This window comes from Urocitellus parryii, chromosome 12, assembly GCF_045843805.1.
Source record: "Urocitellus parryii isolate mUroPar1 chromosome 12, mUroPar1.hap1, whole genome shotgun sequence".
Lineage (NCBI taxonomy): Eukaryota > Metazoa > Chordata > Mammalia > Rodentia > Sciuridae > Urocitellus > Urocitellus parryii.
Window position 1 is genome coordinate 82,496,894 of NC_135542.1, and position 25,639 is coordinate 82,522,532.

The following is a 25,639-nucleotide window of genomic DNA, read 5'->3' on the forward strand; positions in this document are numbered from 1 at the left end:
CTGTGAAATTGCTGGTTACTCTGGTATTATTGAATGTCAAATTTTTAGATTCAGTTTGTTTTAAAAACAGCTGTTTTTATCAAATACTTCATGTACCTACTGTGCCATTTTCTCCCTCAGTGACTACAAGTCTCTGAATCCTCAAGATATTAAAGAGAACAACAAAAAGGTAAGAAATACCAAGGGGAAAAAATACATAGCTTCAATTTTGGCTTCTCTGCAGGTTTTTTATTAATTTGGGGGAAGTGAAGGGAGTTTTGGTGAGGTCATAATTGCAGCTCTTAGAAGGTAATTTGCATTCCAAAGTTCAAAAATAGGATACTTGGTTTACTTTGGTTTATCAGGACTTTAAAAATCCAAGAGCCAGTCCAGGATCAGATTACAATATATGTATGGTCTTCATTAACTGTTAAATGTTTGTTAAAAAAAATAATGTTTTAATTCTAAGATTTAGCTTTTAAAAGTACACCCAAAACTATTGTGCCATAACTTTTACATAACATGTTCTAACACATTAGAAAAATGTGTTAGAAGGAAATGAGAGCAGGAACCTGATAGGTAAACAAGACTTTTTACCTAGGTGACTAGGTTTGTAGAAGCAAAAAGATATAAACATTGGTTCTTTTCACTTTCTAGTAAACTATATATGTGTTTCCATATAACTAATTAAAATATACTGAGATCAGAGCTTCCTTGCTGGTATTTGGAGATATTGATCCTTTCAGCCTTCAGGACAACTGCGTAGGGCTGAGTTGCAAGAGCCCCAAGGGCCAGCTGACTGTGGCTAGAGGCTGATGTATCTGTTGACCCCAGTGCACAGTACAGGATTATAATTTTCTGTGTGCAAGGAAGGAAGTGCCTAACTCTGCACACATTAGATACACAAATGTTTGTACTGAATTGAATTCTTCATTTGAAAAATGAATGAAATGTATTTTCTTGGAGTTTTTGTTGTTGTTGTAGTTCTTTATTTTACAATACTGGGATTGAACCCAGGGGAGCTTTATCACTCAACTGTATCCCCAGTCCTTTTTCTTTCTTTCTTTCTTTTTTTTTTTTTTTTTTTAGTTTGTTCTAATTAGTTGTACAAGACAGTAGAATGCATTTTGACACATTGTAAACAAATGGAGCATAATTTCTCCTTCCTCTGGCTGCACATGATGCAGAGTCACACCATTAGTGTAATCATACATGTATATAGAGTAATAATGTCTATCTCATTCCACCATCCTTTCCATTCCCACATCCCATCCCATCCCCTCCCCACCCTCTGCACAATCCAAAGTTTCTTCATTCTTCCCTAATACCTCCCACGCCTGCATTATGGATCAGTGTCCACTTACCAGAGAAAGTATTCAGTCTTTATTTTGGGGGGGTTGGCTTATTTTACTTAGCATGATATTCTCCATCTCAATCCGTGTACCTGCAAGTGCCATAATAATTTCTTCTTGAAGGATGAGTAATAGTCCATTGTGTATATGTACCACATTTTGTTTATTTATGCATTTGTTGAAGGGCATCTAGGTTGGATCTATACAGTCGTTTTTATTTTTTGAGACAGGGTCTCACTAAGTTGCTGAGGCTGATCTCAAACTTGAGATCCTCTTGCCTCAGCTTTTTGAGTTGTTTGGATTATAGGTATGTACCACCATGCCCACCAGAAAAGGAGTTTATAACTTGTGATCTCTGGGTATAATTAAAGAGGTCTTTGAAGATGTAGAGAAAAATACATTTTATTTTCAATTCTTTAAACATTAGTATTTTCTTCTATTGTAAATTTTGATTTTAAAAAATCATGGTAGTAGTAGGCATACCTTAGACTGTTACTTCAGAAATTATAGATTTATCCTATCTTACTTCAGTTGTTGCAAATTTCTACAAATACCTTTTAAGTTTATCAAAATCGGTTATAAAAAATGTTCTCATAAAAAGCATATACTTTATTGGTTCCCAAATTGTTTTGAAGTATTTGCTTAGTTGTATTTTCCAGTGTAATTGGTTCTTTTGATTCTTATCTATTCTATAATTGTAAAACATTATTCTGAGAAGTGTCTGTGGCTAAAGGAGTTCATAGGACAAAGTGGTTAAAGGACCACTAGAGAGAAAGGTTTTTTTGTTTGGTTAATCATGGATTGAACCCAGGGGAGCTTAACCACTAAGCACATCCCCAGCCCCTTTTGTTTTTTGTTTTTGTTTTTTTGAGACAGGCAGGGTCTTGGTAAATTTCTTAGAGCATCACTAAGTTGCTGAGACTGGCTTTGAACTTGTGATCCTCCTGTCTCAGCCTCCTGAGCCATTGGGATTACAGGCATGTGCCACATCACTCTGCATAGACAGTTTTTAATTTATTTTAAATTAGATCATTAAAACCACTGGTGATAAAAGTGTTGGACTAGGCATGGTGACATATGCCTATTATCCCAGCAACTTGGGAGGCTGAGGCAGGAAAATCACAAGGCTAGCTTCTGCAATTTAGTAAGACCCTGTCTCAAAATCAAATAAAAAGGGCTGAGGGTGTGGTTCAGTGGCAGAGGGTCTCTGGGTTCAACTCCAGTATCACCAAAAAGAAAAAGAAAGTCTTAAAATTTTATGAAAGTTCAATTAAAAAATAAGAATTTAAAGCTGGGGACATAGCTCAGTAGTAGAGCACTTTCCTAAGTTGCACAAGGGCCTGGGTTCAATCCCTCACACCATGAAGAAAAAAAAAATTATTTCCAGCAAAACAAGTTTAATACTTACGTTGTTCTCTAAAATCAAAAATTTGTATGCCATTGAAAAATTCTTATTTCTCTGAAAATTATTACCAGTAATAATACATTTTGAAACTGCCATTTTTAAAAATTGATATATGCCACCAAAAAGAGGCAATCCTTAAAAATTAGTATAATTTTCTCATAGAAATTAACTGTCTTGTAGGCATGCTATAAAAAGTAGATCATTCTCATGAATTATTTCCTGTGTGATTTTGTAATACTTATGTCTATTAAAGTGAAATGCCTTTTTAATTAAGTAAATTATGTTCTTATATGTGTGCATTTTTTGCATATTAATAAAATGCTAAGCTAAATTAAATACAGAGATAAGCATTATAAAATAAGCCATTAATAGCTGATAGATAGCAGTGGTGCAAGCCCATAGTCTGAACTGCTCAGAAGGCTGAAGGCTGAGATTGGAGGGTGGCCATTAGCCCAGGAGTTCAAGACCAGTCTGGTCAACTGGCAACATCTCATCACAAAAATAAGTAAGTAAACAAATAAAGTTAAAAGAACCAAGTGGAGCTACATATATATATATATATATATATATATATATATATATATATATATATATATATATATATATTCTTAGCACCATATATATATATATGGTGCTAAGGATATATGTGGTGCTAAGGATTGAACCCAGTGCCTTACACATGCTAGGCAAGCACTCTGCCGCTGAGCTACTGCCCCAGCCCTAAAGTGGAGCTTTTAACTAACTATTCAAATCTTTGAAAAGGAAACTATTGAGTTTCCTAACATTTTTAAATAATATAGGGAATCTCATTAAGGCTTAAGTCATATTTTATATTATTTTTTAGGAACTTAATAATCATTTACATATTACCAATAGAGAAAAGTATCTCATTTAATTTTTTTCTCATACCTGAGGGTATTGTTCAGTGGTTAGAGCAAGTGCTTAATTTGTTGAGAACCTGGTTCAATCCCCAAATCTCAATTAGATTTTCTAGGACAGTTAATCGTGGCTTTTGGAAAGACTTTTAACTTTGAGGATTCTACTTATTGCACTATTCATTAAATAATTGTTAGTCTTTCCATTTCATCATTTGAAACGTCTTATATCTACATTGAGTATCTCAGTTGCTACCTGAACCATTATTTCCACCTTTGTGTAGATCTTCCAATAACCCTGAGTACCTTTGAATGAATTTAAAGCAGCACAAGAGACAATGCCCATGTCTTAAGTTCCATGAAGATCTGTAATGTAACTGGCAATGACTCCTTAAGGATTTAATTATACTTAGGAATGAATAAGACAATTTCCTTTTGAAAAATCTTTTTTATTAATACACAAACAGCTAAAAAGATAGTAGGTGACCAACCAGAGAAAAAGAATTTAACCTATATGAAAAAATTTTTTATGAAGTCTTGAGCTTGCATAAAAGAAACTTGATTTGTTTCAAAATAGTGATTTTAGATAATTAGTCTACATAAAATGAATTGCTGAATGAAGCAGAACAACAGCAGGAGTTTTCATACAAGGAAGCTAATCATTTTCCAAGGTCTGCAAAAAGTGCTGAATAAAAATAATGCATTTACCTGTGGCATCTGATCTTACCCAGTATGTCAGTGTTTTAGATAATTAGGAAATGTTGAGACTACTGCCTGTGGTGCTTTTCCTGATGGCTTGCAATTGATGTCTGTCAATCAAGTAGTCAAGACACACAAGGAAGAAAATGACTTTAATTTTCCTAAAACATGTAAAATATACACAAGTCTATACACGCACACCAACTGAGTTATTCTCTCTAGTAAATATTTTGAGGTGCCTATATTATGAAGCATAGTGCTGTGAAAATTGAAGAGGTTTTAATATCACAATTTATTTTTCATTTTCTTTCTTACTTACTCCACAACATTTATTAAACTACAGGAAGAATATGAGACAAGGATTAAATTCAAAGGTAGAAATGTACTTTAACATGTAAGTGCAAAAAGACTGATTCCTTTTCAATTGTTAATAATTTCCTAATAGTTCTTTTAAAGAAGAACTTTGAATTATGCTTCTAAATCTAGGTTTTTAGAAAAATAGACATTTTAACATCCCAAAGCAAGAATATATCTAGAGAATCTTTATCTTCTCTCTGAAGAGTGAGTCTAAATTTTAGCCATATTTTTAATGCTTCCTAGCAACACAGTTCTGTTTTCAAAGGTTAGTTCAGGATAGTAATAATTGAAAAACAGCTTTGATTCTTCAAAACTAGAAAAACCTGATATGCCACAGTCATTTAAAGGCTAACAAAGTAATACAATGCAGCTTTACATTCTCAACTAGGTTGTAGTACTCAAAACATTTAATTCTCTCCAAAATGCATAAAATAAAAATGAAGTCATTCTTCTCATTATGAAAATTAGTCTTAATTGGGTATTTTAAAATGTTTATATGTTGGCTGGGCATGGTAGCATACATCTGTAATCCCACTAGCTCAGGAGGTTGAGGCAGGAGGATTGCCAGTTCAAAGCCAGCCTCAGTAACTTAGCAAGATCCTGTCTCAAAATAAAAATAAAAAGGGCTGGGAATGTGGATCAGTGATTAAGCACCCCTGGTTCAATCCCTGGTACAAAAAAAAAAAAAGTTTATGTTTCTAAGCTTAAATAGCATTTATTTGCATTTTATATCAGGTAGTCAGATAGTTCATCCTTTCGACTTATGCATCTCTGTTTTTTCTTCACAAATCACTGCAATTACATTACTGTGGAAAAGAGGTTGATAGTAATGATAGCACTTCAGATGGATTTAGTCTAATATTTCTTTATATATCTTGGTTCCTTATCTTAAAGAGTGATTCTGAGATATTTTTTTTAGTCTCATTTTTGCTTTTTATTTTTTCTGGAAAGGAATATCTCAATTATTGGGTAGTTAACCTTTTTTTTTCCTTGATTCTTCCCCACTTTTAAACATTTCTGACTTTTGGAATATCATTTATGTGACATAATGTCAGTAATGTTTATGTATCCTATACAATAACAAAAATATTAAAATGTTGCTGTTTGAAAAAAGGTATGGATTGTCTGAGTTATTCACTTTGTCTTGTGTTTTTCCTTTCTTTGAAGGCTTATGATGGATTTGCCAGCATAGGAATTTCCCGGTTATTGGAACCTTCTGATATGGTTTTATTAGCAATTCCTGACAAACTGACTGTTATGACTTATCTTTATCAAATAAGGGCACATTTCAGTGGCCAAGAATTAAATGTTGTTCAGATAGAGGAAAACAGCAGTAAAAGCACATATAAAGTTGGAAACTATGAAACAGATACAAACAGTTCTATTGATCAAGAAAAATTCTATGCAGAGCTGAGTGATCTGAAGCGGGAGCCTGATCTTCGACAGCCTACCAGTGGAGCAGTAGACTTCTTATCACAGGATGACTCTGTATTTGTAAATGATAGTGGGGTTGGAGAATCAGAAAGTGAGCATCAGACTCCTGATGATCACCTCAGTCCAAGCACAGTCTCCCCTTACTGTCGCCGGACTAAAAGTGACACAGAACCCCAAAAGTCCCAGCAGAGCTCTGGAAGGACTTCAGGATCTGATGACCCTGGAATATGTTCCAATACAGATCCAACCCAAGCACAGGTTTTGTTAGGCAAGAAGAGACAATTAAAAGCTGAGACTTTAGAATTAACTGACTTATATGTTGGTGATAAAAAGAAGGATGTGACTCCACCCTTTATTTGTGATGAGATAGACCAGCAAAAACTTCAGACTCAAGACATCAGTAGTAACATGGAGCAAGAAAAATTAGAGAATTCTAAAAACTTAGAATGCAGAACAGATGCTGAATCACCTATCAAAAAACCAAGTTTATCTCCTACTTCCAAACTTGGATACTCATACAATAGAGATGCAGACCTTGCAAAGAAAAAACGTACTTCCATGAGGCAGACAGAGTCTGATCCAGATGTTGATAGAACCACATTAAATCATGCAGATCATTCTGCTAAAACAGTCCAGGTAAGTGAATTAGTAGAATGAATGAGTACTTACATTTAGTAAATAGATATTCTGTCTTTTTATTTCATTTTATGCCCATAGAACACCTCAAGATGTTACAAATAATTAACAGTGAAGTATAATTTGTCACTGTAAAAAATCTAAAATGTACCTGCTATGTATTTGAATTTTATATTATTTCAAGATTACAAATCTCAAATTTAAGATTAAAGGATAAAGAATGTTAACTTTTCAAATCAAAATATTATCAATTATAAAAACAATATTTTATCACAATAATAAGTCAAAGATATTTTAGTTTTTTTATTTTAATAAGAATATCATTCTAGGTGCTGGGGTTGTGGCTTAACAGTAGAGCACTTGCCTCGCACGTGCGAGGCCCTGGGTTCAATCCTCATCACCACATAAAAATAAATAAATAAAACAAAAGTATTGTGTTCAACTACAACTAAAAAATAAATATTAAAAAAAAGTATCATTCTAGGGGCTGGGGCTGTAGCTCAGTGGTGGAGAGCTTGCCTTCCTTGTGTGAGGCACTGGGTTCGATCATCAGCACCACATAAAAATAAATAAATAAAGGTGTTAAAAAAAAAGAATATCATTCTAAAATGAAATACCCAGTTAAGTATTTTCCATTTAAAGCATTTTTATTCAATACTTCACTTGCATTTTAATTGGTATTTTTAGTTCCATTATTGTTTGTGGTTTAAAATCCAGTAGCATCTATATTTCTCCCCTAAGGGAAATATAGTGCAGTTTTGACCCCTTCCTTACTAATATTTACTGTATCGAATCTCTGGTCCCATCATCAATTACAAGATATAATATTATTTTATTTACAACAAAAAAATGCCAATAAAATTATGATAGTTTTATCGCTTAGAATTTTTCAAGTAGTAAATTTAAAACATATTAACATCTAATTTGTTTATGATTAAATGTGTATTTATATAACTAAATATATTTCTAAATGAAAAATTAACATTTACATTGTACTAGGTATTGTAAGTAATCTAGAGATGATTTAAAGCATACAAAAGGACATGCCTAAGTTATGCATAGTAGGCCATGTTATCTAAGTGACCAGAGCATCTGCAGAAAATCCACAGGGGGTCCTGGAACTAATCTGTGGGAAGAGTATATTCAAGTGGTTTCTGACAGAAATGTCAAGGGATTGCTGTTGTGCCACCAGAAGTATCAAGCAATATGTAGATAGACAACTATGTCTTGACTGTTAACTGAAAGACTGTGATTGTAAGGTGCCAGAAGTATTAGGAAAGAATATAGAGGCTGGGGAAATAGCTCAGAGGTAGAACATTTGCCTAACATGTGTGAGTTCCTGGGTTCAATCCCCACCACTATGGAAAGAGAGAGAGAGGAAGAGTGGGAGGGAAGAAGGAACGGAGGCAAAGAATACTTCTTAGAATCAAAGAAATATAGTAGCTATCAAAGCAAGCCTCTGTTTTCCTAATCAAAAATCTTAAAGGTCTTAAGTAGTTAAACCCATCTGAAAGTTTTCATGATCACATAGTGTTCATAAGTAGTGGATAATACACAGCTAGTAATTGACAACTCCAGAATCTGATGAGCCTTAGATGTAATATCCAATAAATAGTTTTCATATAAGCCAGATTTTTAAGGCAAATGTTTTACTTAAAGCTAGAAACTGATTAATGGTTAAAAATTAGAAATATGCAGGACTAAGAATCAGTAAACCTAGTTTCTCATTTTGATTCTGCCAGTAATTAGCAATGTAACATTAACTGTTCATTTAAACTCTCATAATCTTATTTTCCACGTATGTTAAATTAAGTAATCTCTAAAAGCTCTTTTAGCTCTAAAATTTTTTATGTTGTGATTCTATTCATATGATTAAAGGATGCACCATTTATTTATAGCTTCATGTTTGTTCATTGGCCATTCATTTATGGGTTGAATTTTGCTTAAGGTGAATTAAAGGTTTGCTTGGCACTTGGTTGGCAAGAATAATGTCTTGACACCAAAAATTGTAATATGGATGCTGACATTTGGTAGGTTTTTAAGAGATTACATATGTTAACTGATAGTATTCTGTTTCTCTTTTTGTGCCCTATATTATTAATTCTCAGATATATATCTTTCTATATTTTAACTTTTCTGAAATCAAGATATTACTTATAATAGATAGTATATTGGAATTTAATTGGTAGTGTTTTTTTTAGTAATAGATAAAATTGTGACTTATAATTAAGCATTAAATTATAGGAAATTTTGTAGCTTAATATGTTTTTATATACTTAACAAAATTATAATGCTACTCATGTAAGTGCTTAGTACATGAATGGCAATTATTTATTTATCTTATACTTATCTTTCTTAAACTTTACAACTAATGAAGTAAGTGGTTGAATAATACTTTATATGTGGGAAATTTGGTGTTTACAGAGTAGTCTAAGGTCATATATTTTAAAGTTTGAATTCCAAACCAGCCCTGTCTGACTCCAAAGTCTTTGTGCCTAAAGTTCACAAAATCTCTTTATTTTTTATCATTTAAGCATTAAATAATAATCATAGCCCAGTTGTAAAGAAGTCAGCATTACTGATAGGCAATTTTATAATGTGCATCAAGTCCTTAAAAATGTTTATATCAGCCACACATGATGACTGTGTGTGTCAGCTACTTGGGACATTGAGATGAGAAGATCCACGAGTGCAAGTCCAGCCTGGGCAGCCTGGGCAGCTACTTGGCAAGGCCTCATTTCAAAACAACAAAATGTTTATCTTATTAGATCCTATTTCCAGGGATTTTTCCTAAGGAGATTATCAGAATCATATACAAAAATTTACATGTAGGAGTATTCACAAAGATATTATTTATTGGGCTGAGTATGTAGCTCAGTGTCAGAGAACTTGCATGAGCTCTGTGTTTTCTTCTCAGCAGGGCAAATAAAAACATTATTTATGAGAGTGAAAAATTTTCAAACAACCAATATATCCAATAAAATAAGTTAACTAATGTCTAATGAATACATCTATATAATAGAATGTTGGGTGGTCTATTAAAATCATATTTTCAAGAAGCATATATAAGGACATGAGAAAATGCTCATGACAAAGTATTTATGGTACAGCACTTGTCTTAACATGTGTGAGGCCCTGGGTTCAATACCCACCACTGCAAAAAAAATAAAATGATAAAGTATTAAGTGAAAAAACTGTGATTCTACAGTGTTGATCTCTGGATACCATGATTACTAATGATTTTTTTCTTCTTTTTACTAATCTCTATAATTAGTAAAATACAATTTTGTAATTTTATATTTTATAATATAATTAGTAATTTTCTAATCAGAAAATAAAATTTGTGTCTGTGTCTTAAGACCAAAGGACAGTTTTTCACAGTCTTATGTGGTTGGGTTGAATCACTAAAGGACTATAGAATTTAGAGCTAATAGAGTCTTAAAGATGATCTACTCTCATTCCCCACATTTCAAAGATAAGGAAATTGAGGGATTAAGAAATAATAATAGTCAATATTTATTCAGTGCTTATCATGTGCAAGTGCTCATTGTGTTACTCTATTACTTAATCTTTACACTATCATTATGAAAGTTGGTCTGTTTTTCTCTGAATTTTATAAATGAGAAAATGGAGGCTTAGAAAGATTGAGTAACTTGCCTACAATTAAGTGATGGAAGTGGCATTTGAACCCAAATGTCTGACTCCACAATTCCTAATCATCATATAATGGAAGGCAGTATAGTTTTTAAGTGACCTGCTCATGTTGCCTTGCTTATTATTAATGACAGAGGGATTGATTCAAGCCTGATATCGTGACTAAAAATTCAATGTTCATTAAACTTTTTTTCTATTTTGAGAAAGTATTGATATTATAACCAGTAGAAATGCAATGACTAATTCTGTTATATCCTAGCAACATTAACTTAGAATCTATCATTACCACTTATATATTTCATTTGTATCTATTAAGAATTTTTGTTTAATCCTTTTAAAATCCCTAGTGATGAAAAAGTTCCAGAATTAGTGGCAATAATTCATAACCTTGTGAATATACCAAAAATAATTTCTTGTACATTTTAAGGAAAATCTTAAGATTATAGAAAAAAAGTTTAAAAATAGTTACAGTTTTTTTTATTTTTTTATTTTTTTTTTCCCTTTGGTACTAAGGATTGAACCAGGGATGCTCAGCCACTAAGGCACATCCCCAGCCTTTTTATATTATTTAGAGACAGGCTCTTGCTGATTTCCTAAGGGAGCACTCAACCACTGATCTATAATGAGCTACATCCCAGATCCTTTTTTTTTTCCAGTTGTCAATAAACCTTTATTTTCTTTATGTGCAGTGCTGAGAATTGAACCCAGTGCCTCACACATAATAGGCCAGCACTCTATCACTGACCTATGACCCCAGCCCCCAGATCTTTTAAAAGTTTTTATTTCGAGACAGGGTCTTTCTCTAAGTTGCTGATGCTGATCTCAAACTTGGGATCCTCCTTCCTCAGCCTTCTAAGTTGGTGGAATTATAGGTATGTGTCATCACACCCAGCCTAGTTATAGTTGAATATATCAATCACAAAAAGGCCCCAAAAATGGTATATTAATTTTTTAAAAGAGAAAGCTTCATATAATAGTAAAGTAATAAGTTTGTTCTCTATTTTCTTTTCCTTGACCATAAAAACTATACAGTGAAAAGGATGTCAAATTAATTAAGCATCAGAGTAAAGGTAATAGCCATCTTAAGCCAGAAGTTGGTTACTTCCATAGAAAAAAAGGAGTATGGTGCTAGGCATAGTGGCACCTGCCTATAATCTCAGCTACTAGATAGGAGAGAAATTCAAAGCCAGCCTGGACAACACATAAGAACCTCTCTCAAAATAAAATAAAAAGGATCTGGGATACATCTCAGTTATAGAACACTTGTCTAACGTGTGCGAAGCCTCATGTTCAATCCCAATTACCATACACAAAAAAGAAATATTATGTTTTTGGATAATGCTATCATTTAAGAACTGATTTTCATTGATAGCCAATATCTGTTGTTCTCCAAAAATACATTGTAAAATTAAAAATTGGAGAATATTTCTCCAATTCTGATATGATAAATTGTTTTCTTGTAAAGAATGTAAATAGTGGAGAAAAACAGTTTTACATATTTTTTAAATATAGTAGGTTTGCATTTTTCTATAAATATTAATGTCAGGAATTTAAAAGATGGTTGCCACAGGTATTTAATGTCTATCTAGTATAAATTTAGAAGACACATTGTTGTTGTCACTTCTATAAGAACATAAAAAGTCTATAAGAACTTTAAAAAATGTTTTTGGCTGACAGATTTACTATGTTTATGAGCACATATGAGGAATATGTAATTTACACACACCACTTATAAGACTATGTTCTAATGAAACTATGCTTAAATTCAATCCAATTTTAGACAGTAAAGATATTTCCTTTATGTCAAGATTTATGTATTCATTCTAAATGTTTAGTCAACATTAATATTTTGTATAGGTAATATTAGTAAGAAAGCTAAAACCTTACTCCTGACCTTTTATTTCAACAGATTGTCTAACTTTTAATTCGTTTATAAATGTAGATTATTTGTTTGATAATGGATTTGTTTATTTCTTTAAATTTGGCGTCTAATTCTGTTTCTTTGCTTTTTAAGCATCGAATGTTATCCAGACAAGAAGAACTTAAAGAAAGAGCAAGAGTTCTTCTTGAACAAGCAAGAAGAGATGCAGCTTTAAAGGCAGGGAATAAGCAGAATTCCAGCACAGCCACACCACTCTGCAACAGGCAGCTAAATGATGTGAGAAATACTGGTTGATAAAACCATAAGTTGTTTATTATAATCATAGTCAAAATCCTAATGGGTGAGAAGAGTAATTTGTTAATATTTTCCGCAGACTTTGTTCATTATGAATACCTGGTACACTTATTGAACTGATAAATTCATGCCTATCAGACCATATTGTCATCATTTTCACATAGCAATGTTAACAACTATCAGAAAAGTAAGATCCTAGAGTACAAATTCCATGTATACATTAATAATCTGTTTTTCGTTGAATTGCATTTTGTAAGGTAAAATGCTCAGTGGTAGAGCACTTGTCTGGGTTTGTTTCCCAGTACCACCATCAAAAAAAAAAAAAAAGTTATGATTGTACTCTTGTTTAAACTGTATTTTGTTCATGGAAGTTAATTTTGTTGAAAATAATAGTGTAACAATGATGCCTGTAATTTATTGAATGCCTACCATACATTTCAGGAACCATAATTATTATACTTAATTCCATGAATATATTCAAACTACTTATCAGATAGGAAAACTAAAGCCAATAGACAGAGTAACTTGTATATGGTTCCAGAGTCAGTATTTAACCTGAGCCTTATTAGATTTTCAGAAATAGTGCTTTCTTCTATTGCCATCCTTGGATTAAACCACATTTTTATACATGTTTTTATGAAGTGTTTCACAGACAATATAATGAACATATGATAATTTAAAGTCATTAAATATTAGAAAACATAAACCTCTTCATGAATTTGAAAACTGTGACAACCCTGCCTACCACATGTACATAAAACTATAGTCTTTTTTAAGGCTTTGCAGATACTAGTTTAATTATCTCTGACTTAGTTCATTGTTTTTCAAACTTCAACTCTTTTTTTTTACACAATAACTTTATTTTCTTTATTTATTTTTATGATGTGCTAAGGATTGAACCCAGCACCTCACACATGCTAGGCAAGCACGCTACTGCTGAGCCACCCCAGCCCCAGACTTCAACTCTTTTATACATCTTGGAATATAGATCAGTTTAGTGAACTACCGTAACTTATTTTTAATGTATAGGAATAGAATAGAATAGAAAATATCAAAATTCGTCACACTTTATTAGTGTAGTATTTTGTGTGTGTGTGTGTGTGTGTGTGTGTGCGTGTGTGTGTGTATGTTTGTGTTTGTGTGAAATTTTTGTTTCAGTTACATGGATATGTATTTTTACTAGATCTTGAAATAAACTGTATTCTTAACTGGGACCAGGATCAAAAAAGTTTGAGAAACACTAATCTAGAGGACCATTCCTTCTAAGGAAGAACCTGTAGCTTTTATGTTGGGTTTTTCAGTAGCTAACCATCTTTATATAATCAATTTGTTGATTCATTCACTTGCAAGATACATATTTTCTTTAAAAAGATATTTATTGGTTATATAAATCAAGTCAATTCACAGTGACTGAAAAACATTAAGCTTTTTTCCTTCGTAGAGTTTACATTCTGGTGGGAAAAGGAGAGATAGTAACAAGTAAATAAACAAAATAATTATAGAGTATGAAAATTGTATGTATAGTAGAGGATAATTTTAAGGTAGAGGCTTAAATGACCTGAGGAAGATATATTTGAACTGAGATTTGGATAAGAAGAACAAGTCAAGTGAACAACCAAAAAAAGAATATTCATTTTAAAAAGAACAATTTGTGAAATTAATATTTGTGACAATATTTCACAATTCTTTCATGTTCTAAAAAATATAATTTAAAAATATAGTTATATTCAAATATATACTATATCATTTTACCTATGTATAAATTTTACCTATTTTAATAATTATTATCTAATATTTGTTGAGCACTTGGTCTGTGTCAAGCAAGATTCTAAGTGCTTTCACATAAATCATTTAAACATCATAGTAAGTAGATAAATATTATCATCCCCATTTTACAGTTGGAAAAACTGACACACAGCAAATCATTTAATTGCCCATGATTACACAACTAATAAGTAACAGATCTAGGAATTGTTCCTAAACACTCTAACTTGAGATATTATATTCTTAATGTACTGTGTCATAATTCTTTTTTTAATATTTATTCTTAAGTTTTTTAGGTGGACACAACATCTTTATTTTACGTTTAATGTGGTGATGATGATCGAACCCAGTGTCTTGTGCATACTAGGCGAGCACTCCACCACTGAGCCACAACCCCAGGCCCCTCATAATTCTTTCTTGTTTATTTTTCTGACATCTTTGTGAAGGAAGAGTAGATATTAAAGTAGTAATTAGCTATCTGAGTTTGGAAAGGGAGTTTAAATTTTCCTAGAGTAACAAATAATGCAAATTAAGCCTAGAATTCAAGTATATTGACTCTTAAGGCTATTTATTCTTTCGTTCAGTTTATTCATTTGTTAGTTCAACCTTTTAACAAATATTTCTCAGCCATCTCTTCTGTATAAGACACCAATAATCTTACTTATACGTTTTATTTCCCAAATGAAACTTAAACTTTTCACTAAGTTAAAAGTGTGAATTCAATACTAAAAAATAATGACAAATGGGCATGATGGTGCACCCTTGTAATATAAGCAGTTCAGGTTGCTGATAAAGGAGGATTGCAAGTTCAAAGCCAGTCTTGGCAACTTAGCAAGACTCAAAATAAAAAATACAGAGAGCTGGGAATGTAGCTTGATTGGTAGAGCACCCCTGGGTTCAAGCCCTAGCACTGAAACATAAAATTACTAAATCATCTTTTATTCCATGTCTGTGACATCTTACTGAATATATTTATAATTTGGATTTTTAAGAAACTATGCAGATCAGCATTTATGAAATTAGATACTCTTTTACATTGTTGGAAGCATGGAAATTGCCGCACCTTTCTGAAAAGCAGCTAGATTTCATCAAGAAATGCTTATTCTGATCATGCTAAATGAAATAAGCCAAACCCAAAATATGAAAGGTGGAATGTTTTTTCTGATAAGTGGATGCTGATTCATAATGAGGGGGGGATAAAGGGACTTTGGATTATGTAGAGGGGAGTGAGGGGGGGGAGAGGGGATTTGGGGATGAGAAGGATGGTGGAATGAGATGGACATTATTATCCTATATATATGTATGATTACATTACCAGTGTGACTCTGCACAATGTTCAGCCAGAAGAAGGAATAGTTGTGCTCCATTTGTGTACAGTGTGTCAAAATGCATTATGTATAACTAATTAGAACAAATTTTAAAAGTAAAGGTTAAAAAAAATGCTCATTCTGGGACTGGAGGTGGTAGAGAACTTGCCTCACATATATAAGACCCTCCTGGGTTTGATCCCTTGCACCACAAAAAATAAAAAGAAAGAAAGAAATGCTCATTCCTTTTCATAGTAATTCCACCAATAAAAATAGATTTGCAAATTTTCATCACAATATTTTCTATAGTAGCAAAAATTTCAAAGTGGCCTTATATGCTCAAATATAGGGTAATGATTAAATAAATTAATACAAATACATATATTTGTTATGTACTCATTAAAAATGATCTTCACTAATGTTTTGAAATAATATTTTAAAGACATAAGTAAATGCTCATAATGTCATTTTGTACAAAAAGATATGAAATAGTGTATTTTATATATTCTCCATTTTGAAATAATATAGGCTCTTTTATATTTACACTGAAAAATCATCAGAATGTTAACAGTGTTTATTCCTAAAGGGTAGAACATGTTTATGAATTGTTGTTTTTTCCTTAGTTCTTTCTGTATTAAAAAATAAAAAAGGCATATTAATTTAGGGCTGGGGATGTAGCTCAGTTGGTAGAGTGCTTGCTTTTCATGCACAAGGCTCTGCGTTCATTCCCCAGCACCACAAAAAAGCCACATCCCACAATAAAGATATACTACTTTAAAATAAATAAATAAAGCACTCTCTCCCCTTCTCCCCCACCCCATTCCCTTCTTTAAAAAGAAAGAATTTAAATCAATTTTTTGATACTAAAAGAAGATGTTTTAAGCAAATTGTTATCTTAGCATACCCAAACTTGACTAAAGCAGTTTTACTTAAACTGGGGTTATATTTCAGTATCTATAAAGTGTATATATATACTTAAAGTAAGAGATATTTGGGGGCTGGGACTGTAGCTCAATGGTAGAGGGGAAAAAAGAGAGAAACAGAACTCTTTACAGTTGATGATTTAAGTGCATGCCTAGGTATGGAACTAGGTATGGACTGAATGATTCAATAATAGATAGACTATTGTGAAATTGACAAACAACAATCATGGTATCTCACAAGATAACTCATTATTGGTTTGATAATTTCTTGGGTCAGCTCTATTGTATTCATGTATTGGTTGTTTTTCCCCCATCCATTTTCATAGCTGGCTAGCTACATGGCAGTTTGATCTGTTTGTTACATTCATTTCACACTTACCCAAAGGTGTGCCCTATGCTTGTGAAACTGTTTTTTGTTGTTGTCGGGGTTTTTTTGTTTGTTTTGTTTTGTTTTTAAGTTTTAGGTGGACACATTTTACATTTATGTGGTGCTGAGGATCGAACCTAGTGCCCTGTGCATGCCAGGCAAGTGCTCTACCACTGAGCCACAACCCCAGGCCCTGTTATTGTCATTTTGTTTTGTTTTGTTTGTTGTTGTTGCTGAGGTTCTAATCCAGGGCCTCACATACATTAGGCAAGTGCCCTACCACTGAGTTATATCCTCAGCCCTGAAACAAGACTTGAATAGTCCCAAAGATATTTCCATATCCTTCCTTTTTCAACTTATTTATTTTTGCATAATAAAACATTAACAACACAGTAGTGCATTAAAAAATTAACATACCATGGTCAATTTGAATTTATTCTAAGAATGAAAGATGGTTTAGTATTTCAAAAACCAAGCAATGTAATTGACCATTTTAACAGAATAAAGAAGACTAGCAATAATTTTAATTGGAGGATACAGAAAAAAAGTGAAAAATATCACCATATTCATGGTTTAAGAGAAAAATAACACAATTCCTCACAAATTATGAATAAAAAGGAACTTTTATTAACTTGATAAAATGTATCTATTACAATCTTATAGCCAACATTATAATTAATTATGAAACATTGAGCTAGACATGAATGGTGCACATTTGTAATGTGCACATTTGTAATCCGAGTCACTCGAAAGCCTGACAAGAAGGATTGAAGGTTTAAGGCCAGCCTCAGCAACTTATCAAGGCCCTAAGCAACTTAATAAGACACTGTCTCAAAAAATAAAAGGGGTTGGGGATGTGGTTCATTAAGCACCCCGGCTTCAATCCCTGATACCAATAAAAAAAGAAAAAGAAAAAAGAAACATTGAAAGCTTTCCACTTAAGACAGGACAAAAGGCAGGGAAGTCCACTATCATTTCTATTTAACATCACAATGAATATCCTAAAATAAGACCAAGAAACAAAAGGTATAAGTGTGAAAAGGGAGGAGTAAAACTATCATTCATCAAAAATATGATTTACATAGAAAAATTCAAAAAAAATTACAGATAAATTTTTAAAGTAAAGTTAGCAAGATTATCATACATAAAATTAATATCCAAAAATAACTTATTCTCAAGAAGATATGTAAATCGCCAACAGCACACTAAAAAGATCTTTAGCAGGGCATGGGGGCAGAGGCCTATACCCTAGTAACTCAGAAGGCTGGGGCAGAAAATATTGCAAGTTCAAAGCCATCTGCAACAATGTAGCAAGGCCCTGTCTGAAAATTTTTTTAAAATGCTGATATGTAGCAGTGCTATAGTGCTCCTGGGTTTAAGACCCAGTACCAGGGTTGGAGGGCAGGGGACAGATTTAACATCATTAGTTATCAAGGAAATGCAAATCAAAGCCATGGTGAAATACCATTATATTCCAATGAAACTGGCTAAGGCCCTGAGTTCATTCCCCAGCACCACAAAAAAGCCACATCCCAACTATACCAACTATAACATGAGTTGATAATAATGTGGAACTAAAATACTCTGATATTGTTTATAGAAATGTAAAATGGTATAACCATGTTAGAAAATTGTTGGGTCATTTCTTTAAAAGTTAAACATATTACTCATCAGTTCCAATCTTAGGAATTTACTCAAGAAAACTAAAAACATATGACCATACAAAAACTTGTATACAAGTTTTCAGCAATTTTTATTCTAATACCCAGAAACTGGACAATACATTACCAGATGAATGAATAAACATATCATGATGTAGCCATACAATAGAATATAGTTTGAGCATCCCTAATCTGAAAATTCAAAACCTATAGTGCTCTGAAATGCAAAGCACTTCTGATCTTAATAATTTCAGATAAGATGCATTCAACTTGTATCACTCAGCAGTACAAAGGAACAAATTACTGATACACACAATAACCTTAACAAATGACAGAAATATAGTGAGAACACAAAAAAGACATATATTATTACATTTATATGTAATCTGCATGTAATTCTACCACCTACTAATATAGAGTGACAAAAAGCAGATCAGTGGTTACTTAGAGGCAGGGTAGGTAGAATTAACTGCAGAGGAATATGAGCAAACTTTTTAGAGGGATGGAAAGGAAGGATTTATAATTTTTAATTTAGTTTGTGAATACACCTGTATATATTTGGTAAAACTCTTCAAACTTAAAAGTTACATATTATTATTAAGGTGTAAATTATACATATTATCATATTTAAAGTTTAAAAGTTTAGGGACTGAGGATGAAGCTCAGTGGTGCTAGCATGTGTGAGTCCCTGAGTTCAATCCCACATACTATAAAAATAAAAATTTAGAAATAATACAGTAGCTTCAAATATAAATAATATGCCAGGAATAAGTCTTTAAGCAGAAAACTGTAAATATTCTTTTTTTAATTTTTTTTGTAGTTGTAGATGGACAGCATGCCTTTATTTTATTTGTTTATGTTTTTATGTGATGCTAAGACTCAAAGCCAGTGCCCCACATGTGCTAGGTAAGTGCTCTGCCACTGAGTTACAGCCCCAACCCCAGAAAACTGTAAATATTCTGAAAACAAAAGAATTTCTAAATAAATGGAAGGACATGTCATTTTCATAGTTGGAAGATTCTTTTTTAATTTTTATTTTATCAGGTAAGAACACTTAACTTGATATCTACCCTCTTAATTTTTAAGTATATCAGACAGTATTATTGACTATAAGTATAATATTGTGTAGCAGATCTTTAGAATTTACTCATTTTGCTTCACTGAAATTTTTATCTGTTAATTAATAACTTCCCATTTCCCCCTCCTTTTAGCCCCTGGCAACAACTTTTTCACTTTTTGGTACTATTGATTTGACTCCTCAGTACTTCATATATTTGGAATCATGCAGTATTTGTTCTTTTGCGACTGGCTTATTTCACTTAGTATGAATGTCATCAAGGTTCATGCATGCTGTAGCATATGACAGAATTTCCTTTTTTAAGGCTGGATAGTGTTCCATTGTATACATATATACTGCATTTTCTTTGTCCATTCATGTTGATGGGCCTTTAGGTTGTTTCTGTATCTTGGCTGGTGTGAATAATGCTGCAGTGAATATGGGCATGCTAACATCTCTCAAGATCATGATTTCGCTTATTTTGGAAATTTCGCTTATTTATTTAAATTCCCAGAGGTGGAATTTCTGGGTCACATTGTAGCTCTATTTTAATTTTTGAGGAGACTCCATACTGGTTTTCATAATAGCTATACCATTTTATTCCCATTAACAGTGTGTGAGGGTTCCAGTTTCTCCACATTCTTGTCAATACTGTGTTTTGTTTTTTAAATAACGGCCATTCTGACAAATATGAGATGATAACTCATTGTGGTTTTGATTTGTGTTTCCCTGATGATCAGTGATGATGATCATCTTTTCACATACCCATTGACCATTTGTATTTCTTTGATGAAATGCATATTCAAGTCCTTACCACATTTTTAATAAGTTATGTGTTTGTTAGGGTGTTTTAGGTATCGACTTATGGGAGGTTCTTATGTATTTTGGAGATGAGGTCCATAGTAGATATATAGCTTACAAGTATTTTCTTCTCTTTCATTGGTTATAGTTTACTTTGTCAATGGTTTCCTTTAATGTGTTTTACGATTCTAACTCTGAGTCACATCACTTTGGCTTATGTAGTCACAAAATTCCACTCAGGTATAAGAAGAGGAGATATAGATAAATCCTACCACTCTGTAGAAGAAATGTCAGAGTCTTTAAAAGCATGTGACATAGGAAATATTGTGGCTACCTCTTCTTGGTTAAGAGTTAAAGCTTAATTGAAAACCCTTTCTTGCACATTTCACTGTTGCTTATTTTTTCAAATGTCAAACTCTTTATAGGCGCTGGAATTGTGGCTCAGAGGTAAAGTGCTTGCCTAGCACACTTGAGGCTCTGGGTTCGATCCTCGGCACCACATAAAAATAAGATTATTGTGTACACTTACAACTAAAACAATTATTTTTTAAAAACCTGTATAGATGTGTTTTGAAAAATATTAGCTTTATGAACTAAATGGTATATTCCAGAGCTATTGCTCTTGTTCTGATACTTGGTATTTTTTAGGGATTATAGCTAATATTGAAATGACTTAAGAAAGAGTATATAAAATGTCAAGTAAGTCCAATTTCAGAAATATGGAAGAGGTTAGACCTTATTATTGCTTTTCAGACTTTCAATTTAGTATGAAACTTGATATCATGATGATATCTTTTTAGGAACAAAGTCGTTTTCTTAATTTGATCTTTTTAAAATAATTTTTAAGTAGCTCTTATAGATTGTCATTATTTGGTCAATGCTGTCCATTTTTTGGGAGAGTAGAGTGTACAACTTGGCTGACAAAATAGAAAAGGAAAATGCTAATTTCACTTCTGGAGTAATTGAAGATTGTAAAAACAGAAAATTAATTTGTGTCTCTGATTCTCTTTCCATTTGTAAAGTGGAAGCAAAATATTTCTCTCTCTCTCTCTCTCTCTCTCTCTCTCTCTCTCTTTCTCTCTTTCTCTCTCTCTCTCTCTCTCTCTCTCTTTCTCTCTCTCTCTCTTTTGTTTTGCCTTTCCTGTTTGACACTCAGATTAATAGGTGCCCATGGTAAAAGGGAAGGGAACCATGACTAATAGCCATCTCCACTTTAGTGTCAGCATCCCGATCACTCTGGAGAGATCAAAAGACTTTTGGTAAATAAAAGCAGGTCTAACCCACCCCTACCCCAAAATGACTGGGATCTCATTTAGAGAACATTTTGATGTTTTAACTTTGCTTTAATTTGTGCTTTAATTTATACTGCTCTTACTTGTAAATTCATTATAAAATTATAAAATTTACTGAGAGTCAAAAGTGCTAGAATGGGAAAGAGAAACCTATTTCTACCCACTCTTAGTGCAACTGGAAATTCTGATGATTAAAAAAAAAAAAAAGTTGGTACCCAGGAATGTCCTTAAGTTTTTTTTAAAAAGTGGGATCCTGATGTCAGATCTTCAAGAGGTTACTGAAGAGTTTACTGGGATCACTTATTTATTGCTTAAAGGACCACTAACTGAGAATGTCTTTGGCAGTTTCTACTGTGTATACTGTTTTCCTATACAACCAGCCTAGAACTTTCTGATGAATACGAAGAAAAATGAGTAAAGCTATTGTAATAATTGAAACAGAATATGTAAATAGAAGTATATGGTGCATTGGACAATATCCATGTACTCTCAGTATAGGTTAGCAACTTTTTTGAGGCTTTTGCATCTAATTCTAGACTAAGAGAATACAAATTTATAGGAGATTCACAGAAGATTTAAAAGATTTTCTAAGGAAAGATATTTATAAAAATAAAAAGAAAATTGGGAAATAACTTAAGTGAGTACTTGAATATATGAAGCCTCATAATCCTTCTTGTAGCCCCGTAACCCAAGAGAATAAATTTTTCAACTACTGAACATAGCCTTACAAGTCCTTTCTAGCCTCATCTTCCACCTCTCTCCATTTTACAGTCCAGTTCTAAGTTGTTGCATTATCTAGAATATACCTTACTCTTTTCTCTTTTTTTAATATTTACTTTTTTAAGTTTTAGGTGGATACAATATCTTTATTTTACATTTATATGGTGCTGAGGATCTAACCCAGTGCCTCGTGCATGCTAGGCGAGCACTCTACCACTGAGCCATAAAGCCAGCCCCTACCTTACTCTTTTCATTCCTATCTCAGGCATTTGTTGTTCTCTCTCTGAAATACCCTTCTTATTGTTTCTGGTAAAATACTGCTCCTGAACACTTTCCATTTTTTCTAGTATGTTTTGAAATATCTTTATGTACTAGACACTTATTCCAATATAATTATCTAATTACAAATCTCTTTCCCACTTAACTGTTATCTATTCAAAGTGCAGTAACCTGTTATTCCCAAAACCAAGTGTTCAGTAACTGTTCAATGAATAAATGAAAGGAATAGAAAGGCTATTTTTCATGTTCTGAGTGTTAGCTAATTTAAAAATGTGCTTAAACATGAAAAGTTTGCTATAAGGAGTTTCTTTCTAGTAAAGGTTTATAAAAGGAAAATTAAATGTTTCTCAGAAGACCTATAATGCAGAATAGACTATCATTGGGCAGACACAGTGATTTTAGTGTTCTCCTATCTATAGAGAGACAAATGAGACTACTTTTGCCACTTTGGGACTTAAAGCTTCTTGTATCATCTGCTTCTTGTTGTTCTTGAATCCTACATTGTGATATCGTTCTCTCTTGTTAATGGTGTCTGTATACCAAATCCTTACATACATTTGCTTGTCCCATATTCTGGGACTCTGATTAGAGTTCACTTCCCAACTCTGCACTAAATTATAGCACTCCACTATAAACATTCTCTCTTGTAATTAGTATAGCTTTAGAGACTGCAAGACTAGGAAGCAATTTTGAACACATTGAAAAACAATTCTTGATCATTTTATCTGGTAGATAAAGACAGACTCTACTTAAGTTATCCTCAGAAAGAGTTTGAGTTATAATTTCTCTTAAAAGACAACTCACAGATATGAAGAGACTTTTAATTTTTCTTAAATTTTTCCAACTGATTATTTGAATGAGAACTTGCAATAAGTACAAATTGCCTTTTAAGTGTTTTTATTAAGAAAAGTCATTTATATGATTCATTTGTATCTTTGCACCTTTGGGGGTTTTTGTTTGTTTGTTTTTGGTGGGAATGGAGATTGAACCTAGGGCCTTTTTCATGCTAAGCACATACTCTATCCCACTGAGGTATATCTCTAGCCCCTCTTTATGCCATTAGATAACTCATTTAACCTTTTACAGTTGTTCCCTGAATATTTTTCCATAGGAAGCAGATTTCATCGTTCTAGATCTCTGTGATTTATATTTCTGATCTTCCTGTTCCTTTTATTCTATGAAGATTTTCACATGTTGCATTTACTATTAAAAGTTTTAGTTAAGTTATTTGTAGTATTCATTGTTTCCCACATGTGTTAAAATCATTTTTGTCGCTGGGTACAGGGTTGCTCACCTATCATCCCAGTGGCTCAGGAGACTGAGGCAGGAGAATCACAAATTCAAAGCCAGCCTCAGCAACTTAGTGAGGGCCTAAGCAACTTAGAGAGACTTTGTCTCAAAATAAAACATAAAAAGGACTGGAGATGTAGCTCAGTGGTTAAGTACCCCTAGGTTCAATCCCAGGTACCCCTCCAAAAATATATATTTTTTTCACATGAAACCTCTCCAAAAAAAAAAAAATATTTTTCACAAAGTAAACTAAACTCAAGAGTTTGATAGCTTTAACATTCCAGCCCCTTTTATCATCCAAAGAAATCTTTTATTAATATGTAATCACAAACTCCAAGAAAAATATAATCTTTTTAAAGAAACTATTTTCCTTTTGATTATTTCCTTTTTTAAAATTTCAATTCCCCCAATCACTTTCTATAACAAGTTAGTCTATTTTTGACTCTTTTCTTTTTGCTTTGCATTGAAATATAATTGCTTTTAAAAAATACATTTAATAAACAACCACTATTACATTTAATGCTCAGGTAATTTTTTAAATATCTAAAAGAGATGCTTGCATTTGATGTGCTAAAGTTTAGGATTAATATGCTATATGCAGAATATAGGATAACAATCCTGCTACCCACAGTCCTTGGAATTGTTGTTAGATTATTTGTGAAGCATTTTGCACCTATCAGAAGAATGATGTCATTTAATTATTACTTTTTAAAAAAATAAATAAAATCTATTTTATAAATAGAAAGTTTTAAAAGAGAATGAGGATAAAACTTCAATCTAATTAGTCTAATCACAACAGTGTATATATAAATGTTTTTGTTTTTCCAATAATTATATAGCATAAGAGTATGATGCACAAATAGTTCTTTAAAAGAAATATCATAAAAGTATTACAATACTATTATAAAACAGAATTAAAGTTTTTCTCTAATATTTAATCTGCCAGTATAATAACCTATCCATTATACTCAATTAGCATAGGAGCCTGTTCTCACATAGCAGGTGGCAAGATCAAACTGTAAGTTAGTAGCAAGTCCTAGAAGATTTGCAGTATTTTGTCTTCAGAGGTTTATATGAATATTTGAATCCTCTAAATAAAATTGTACATATTTGATCAGTCTTTGGTTAACTGTTAAGATTAGTAATACAAAATGATACAATATAGTTATTTTTAAAATTAGCCTTTAGAAATTAATTCAAATGGCTTAATTGGTAAGAACTAAGAGAATGCAAACTGTTCTTTTGTGATTCAAGTCTGTAACAGGTATTGTGTACCCATGTAGGGTGGGACATCAGCCTTGAACTTTTGATGTTGATTGGAAAATATTGATTTAAATGAGACCAGTCTCATGCTGATAATTGTAGCAGATTTAGATAAGATCACTAGATATTCTCCAAATAATAAAAAAGCATTTACCATCCAACTGGTAAAAATAATAAACATCATTAAACATCTCTCCTAGTAACTTTTCCTATAATTTCAAATATGTGTGTTCTAAGTATATATCATTATAAAAATAAGAATGATATGATTGTACTCATATTTTGGGTGATGTTGCATTTAATTTTCCTCTAGGAATTGAAGCTTGAAGTCCAAACTAAAATTTTTAT

General features: G+C 32.3%; 1 protein-coding gene across 6 annotated transcripts in view; it reads left to right on the forward strand.

Annotated features, from left to right (window-relative positions):
- Ehbp1 (EH domain binding protein 1) overlaps window positions 1-25,639 on the forward strand; it is a 305,243-nt gene that overhangs the window by 201,429 nt on the left and 78,175 nt on the right. For all 6 annotated transcript variants that reach the window (XM_077792155.1, XM_026387183.2, XM_026387186.2 and 3 more), the window contains 3 exons: window positions 121-169; window positions 5,835-6,737; window positions 12,406-12,549. In XM_077792155.1, the coding sequence (XP_077648281.1) occupies window positions 121-169; window positions 5,835-6,737; window positions 12,406-12,549 (1,096 nt within the window). The remainder of the gene's footprint in view (window positions 1-120; window positions 170-5,834; window positions 6,738-12,405; window positions 12,550-25,639) is intronic.